The sequence below is a fragment of the Cyanistes caeruleus genome, chromosome 4, assembly GCF_971803275.1.
Source record: "Cyanistes caeruleus chromosome 4, bCyaCae1.hap1.1, whole genome shotgun sequence".
Lineage (NCBI taxonomy): Eukaryota > Metazoa > Chordata > Aves > Passeriformes > Paridae > Cyanistes > Cyanistes caeruleus.
This window is the reverse complement of record NC_141704.1, coordinates 309,505-314,411: the sequence shown is the minus strand read 5'-3', so window position 1 is coordinate 314,411 and position 4,907 is coordinate 309,505. Positions and strand designations below refer to the sequence as shown.

Below are 4,907 nucleotides of genomic sequence, written 5' to 3'. Positions count from 1 at the left end.
GTTTCATCGAGGGTCGGTGTCGTCAAAGAACTCCCTCGGGCTGTGCAGGGGGGAGGCGAGGAGGGATTTGGGGATTGTGACAGGAGAGCCCCGCACTGGGGGTGTCCAGGGGTTTTGGGGTGTTCCAGGTGAAATCCCGGCTGAACTGGGGGCTCTGGCGAGGCTCGGTGGCTCCGCTGGTGTCAGCGATGCCCGAGGTGTTGAGGGGGGAGAGGCACCGGCACCGGTGTCCCTGCGGGAATCCTGCCGGGAAATCCTCTGGAGCCAGACCGGGAGAGCTGGGAATGTTCCCCTGGAGAGGAGAAGGCTCCAGGGAGAGCTCAGAGCCCCTGCAGGGCCTGAAGGGGCTCCAGGAGAGCTGGGAATGTTCCCCTGGAGAGGAGAAGGCTCCAGGGAGAGCTCAGAGCCCCTGCAGGGCCTGAAGGGGCTCCAGGAGAGCTGCAGAGGGACTGGGCCAGGGCTGCAGGGCCAGGAGCCAGGGAATGGCTCCCAGTGCCAGAGGACAGGGCTGGATGTTGGCAATTGGCAATTGGCAATTGGGAATTGCTGGCTGGGACGGTGGTGGCCATGGGGAACCCTCCATTCCCTGTGGATGCCGGCACTGGGCCGGGGCGGGGTGGGCGTGGGGACCCCGCTGTCCCCCGTGGATGCCCAGGGCAGCTCTGCGGCCGCTGGGACGCGGCTCCGTTCCGTGCCCGTGGGCAGCACGGGCAGCACGGGCAGCACGGGCAGCGCTCCCGGCGTCTCCCGAGCCTCTCCAGAGCCCTGTGATCTCTTTTCCGGGTCTTTATCCCCTGCGCCTGGAGCGGGAGGATCTCCCAAGCTGCCCTCGAGTGTTTCCAGCCCGCTCCCGGATTCCTGCCCGTGTCCCTTCCCCTCGCAGCAGGGTCGTGGCTGAGCCCTGGACACCGGCGCTGATTTATCCCGTCCCGGAGCATCCCCCGCGTCCCACTGGGAATTCCCAGGCACCCACAGCCCCCTGAAGCCTCTCCACGATGCAACACCGAGGTGGGAACGGGGGATGTGCGGCGCCGCCGTTCCCTGCCCCGGCACAAACGCGTCCAGCCCGGCTCCCATTCACCTCCCGGCCCCCTGCCCTTCCCAAATTCGCCCCTCTTTCTGTTTCTCCAGCTTCCTGGGGCCGGTGCCCCCGTTCCCTGCCTGCAGCCACCCCCCAGCATCGAGCCCCGCGTCCCTCCGAGCCGCAGCTCCCCCTCCCCAGCCCCTCGGCTCCCGCCCCCTCCCCGCTGCTGTCCCGGGAGTTCGGGAGGGCAGAGCCGGCAGCCCCCGCCGCCCCCCAGCCCCGTCCCCCTCCGCAGGGCCCAGCGGGGTGAACCAGCTCGGGGGGCTCTTCCTGAACGGCCGCCCCCTCCCCACGTGCAAGCGGCAGAGAATCATCGCTCTGGCGGCGAGCGGCGCCCGCAGCTCCGACATCTCCCGCAGCCTCAAGGTGCGGCCGGGCCGGGGCCGGGGGGCTCCCTCCCCCTCCCCAGAGCCCCCCGAGGCTGAAGTGGTGTCCGCAGGTGTCCAACGGCTGCGTCAGTAAAATCCTGCGCCGCTATTACCGGACGGGCGCCGTGGGGCCCAAGGCTGCGGGGGGCAGCAAGCCCCCCATGGCCACCCCCGCCCTGGTGGCCCGGATCGCGCGGCTGAAGCTGGAGCGGCCCGGGATCTTCGCCTGGGAGATCCGGCGGCAGCTGCACGCCGAGGGAACCTGCGGCAGCAGCGGCATCCCCAGCGTGAGTCCTGCGGGAATCCCGGGAATGCCGCAATTCCCAGCGCCGGGAAGGGCAGCGGGGCCCCAGCCCACGGCGGGGGCGGCAGGGCGGGGGGAGGTGGGAATGATGTCCCGGGAAGGGCTCGGGACAATGGGAATGATGTCCCGGGAAAGGCTCGGGACAATGGGAATGATGTCCCGGGAAAGGCTCGGGACAATGGGAATGATGTCCCGGGAAAGGCTCGGGACAATGGGAATGATGTCCCGGGAAGGGCTCGGGACAATGGGAATGATGTCCCGGGAAGGGCTCGGGACAATGGGATGGGTGTCCCGGGAGGGTCTCGGGATATGGGATGGGTGTCCCGGGAAGGGCTCGGGATATGGGATGGGTGTCCCGGGAAAGGCTCGGGATATGGGATGGGTGTCCCGGGAAAAGCTCGGGATATGGGATGGGTGTCCCGGGAAAAGCTCGGGATATGGGATGGGTGTCCCGGGAAAAGCTCGGGATATGGGATGGGTGTCCCGGGAAGGGCTCGGGATATGGGATGGGTGTCCCGGGAAGGGCTCGGGATATGGGATGGGTGTCCCGGGAAGGGCTCGGGATATGGGATGGGTGTCCCGGGAGGGTCTCGGGACAGTGGGAATGAAACCCCAGGAAGGGCTCGGAGCGATGGAGAGGGCTCGGCTCCGTGGGAAGGACTCGGGAATGGGAAGGACCCCCAGGGAAGGGCTCGGTGCTTGCTGAGACGCGGAGCAGGAGCAGGCGGGGAGGGGAAGGCAAATCGCTCCTTCCCAGGGGAAGCAGAGCCCCGAGCCCGGCCGCCTCCCCGGGACACGGCGGGGCTCGGTGAATGTGTCCCTGGTGTGTCGGGAGAGCTGCGCTTCCCCAGGACACCCCCTGTGCCCATCACCCCGTTCGGTTCGGTCAGCCCCGGGCGCTCCGGGGTCACGGGCAGGGGGTGGGTGGGCTCTGCCCCGGAGCCCCCCGTGCCCCCGTTCGGTTCGGTCAGCCCCGGGCGTTCCGGGGTCACGGGCAGGGCTCGGCCCCGGGCCGGAGAACCCCAGAGACAGCTCCGGGACCGCCGCCTCCCCCCGTGTCCCCGCGGCTCCCCTCCCGGCACATCCCCTCTCCCCTGCCCAGGTCTCCTCCATCAACCGCGTGCTCAGGACCCTGCCCAGCGACCTCCGGCTGGCGGCCGAGCCCCGGGACCCGCGGCGTGAGCCTCGCCCCAAAGCCCGGACCCCTCCCGACCCCTCCCGGCCCCTCCGGGGAGCCCCCGGCACCGGCTCCGCCTCCAGCCCCCGCCCTCCTGTGCCCGCAGCGTCCCCCCGGACCGCGACCCCCGGCCCGCAGCCGCCCCCGGCCCCGGGCAGCCCCCGGGAGGGGAGCGGGACCAGGAACGGGAGCGGAACCAGGAACGGGAACGGGAGCAGGAACAGGAGCGGGAACGGGTCCAGGAGCAGGAGCAGGAGCGGGAGCAGGAACGGGTCCAGGAACAGGAGCAGGAGCAGGAGCAGGAGCAGGAGCAGGAGCAGGACCAGGAGCGGGAGCAGGACCAGGACCAGGAGCGGGAGCAGGAACGGGTCCAGGACCAGGACCAGGAGCAGGAGCAGGAGCAGGAGCAGGAACGGGTCCAGGAGCAGGAGCAGGAGCAGGACCGTGTTCTCCCGGCAGCAGGCGGAGGCTCTGGAGAGAGGTGCGCTCCCCACGGGAGCGGGGCTGTTCCCAAGGTTGGGAATTGCCGCTTTCGGGATGGGCTCCTGCTCCTGGGGGTGGCCCGGCCGTCGCTGCGGGGCTCCAAAACAACCCAGAGCGCCCCAAAACAGCCCAGAGCGCCCCAGAGCAACTCAAACCATCTCAGAGCTCCCCAAACCTCCCCAGAGCTCTCCAGAGCGCCCCAAAACAACCCAGAGCACCCCAAAACAACCCAGAGCGCCCCAGAGCAACTCAAACCATCTCAGAGCACCCCAAAACTCCCCAGAGCTCCCCAAACCACCCAAGAGCTCCCCAAACCAACCCAGAGCTCCCCAAACCTCCCCGGAGCTCCCCAAACCTCCCCGGAGCCCCCCAAACCTCCCCGGAGCCCCCCAAACCTCCCCGGAGCCCCCCAAACCTCCCCGGAGCCCCCCAAACCTCCCCGGAGCCCCCCAGCTCGCCGGCCCCGGGCTCTGGCTGCAGACACTGCCCGGATGCGGGGGTGGCTGCCCGGACCCCCCCGGGTGACCCCGATCCCCCCGCAGAGTTCCAGCGGGGACAGTACCCGGACACCGCCACCCGCGAGAGCCTGGCCGCGGCCACCCGGCTCCCGGACAGCACCGTCAGGGTGAGAGGGGTCCTGGGCCGGGGGGACCGGGGCCCTCCTGCCCCCGGGGACAGCCCCGTGACCCTCACACGGGTGGGGACAGCCCCGTGACCCTCCCAGGGATGGGGACAGCCCCGTGACCCTCCCTGGGGTGGGGACAGCTCCGTGACCCTCCCAGGGCTGGGGACAGCTCCGTGACCCTCACTGGGCTGGGGACAGCTCCGTGACCCTCACACGGGTGGGGACAGCCCCGTGACCCTCCCTGGGGTGGGGACAGCTCCGTGACCCTCCCTGGGGTGGGGACAGCCCCGTGACCCTCCCTGGGGTGGGGACAGCTCCGTGACCCTCCCAGGGATGGGGACAGCCCCGTGACCCTCACACGGGTGGGGACAGCTCCGTGACCCTCACACGGGTGGGGACAGCTCCGTGACCCTCCCAGGGATGGGGACAGCTCCGCACAGGGTGGGGCTCCCCAGGGCAGGGATTGTCCCGCGATCGGGGGGCTGTCCCTGGCACAGCTGGCACATTCCCTGGCACATCTGGCACTCTTGGCACACCTGGCACACTCCCCTCACGTTCCCCCCAGCAGCTGCAGCCCCACTGCCCTGTGCCGCTGCCGAGCCTCTCCCGGTGCCCGGCAGCCCCGGCAGCCCCCGGCAGCCCCGGCAGCCCCGGCAGCCCCGGCAGTGCCAGCAGCCCCGGCAGCCCCGGCAGCCCCGGCAGCCCCGGCAGCCCGGGCAGTGCCAGCAGCGGGTCCCCGGTGCCAGGGCAGCGCTGCCCGTGAGTGCCCCCGCAGCCCGGGGAGTGCCGTGCCCTGTGCCGGGGCGGGATCCGAGCCCTTGTCCCTGTCCCTGTCCTGTCCCTGTCCCTGTCCTTTCCCTGTCCCT

The 4,907-nt window shown here is 70.8% G+C and overlaps 1 protein-coding gene across 1 annotated transcript; it reads left to right on the top strand.

Annotated features, from left to right (window-relative positions):
- Positions 1-592: 592 nt before the first annotated feature.
- PAX4 (paired box 4) lies at positions 593-4,209 on the top strand. Its single transcript, XM_086885602.1, has 5 exons — positions 593-783; positions 1,132-1,450; positions 1,524-2,459; positions 2,859-3,169; positions 3,870-4,209. Exons 1-5 carry the CDS (start codon positions 593-595, stop codon positions 4,129-4,131), a joined length of 2,019 nt encoding a protein of 672 aa, XP_086741728.1. The 3' UTR covers positions 4,132-4,209.
- The last annotated feature ends 698 nt before the right edge of the window (positions 4,210-4,907 follow it).

Excerpts from the sequence above, each read along its gene's own strand:
- PAX4 (XM_086885602.1), top strand. The coding sequence starts at position 593 with ATGCCGGCACTGGGCCGGGGCGGGGTGGGCGTGGGGACCCCGCTGTCC. Across the intron at positions 1,451-1,523 it reads ACATCTCCCGCAGCCTCAAG|GTGTCCAACGGCTGCGTCAG; the intron begins GTGCGGCCGGGC and ends TGGTGTCCGCAG. Across the intron at positions 2,460-2,858 it reads GGGAAGGGCTCGGTGCTTGC|GTCTCCTCCATCAACCGCGT; the intron begins TGAGACGCGGAG and ends TCCCCTGCCCAG.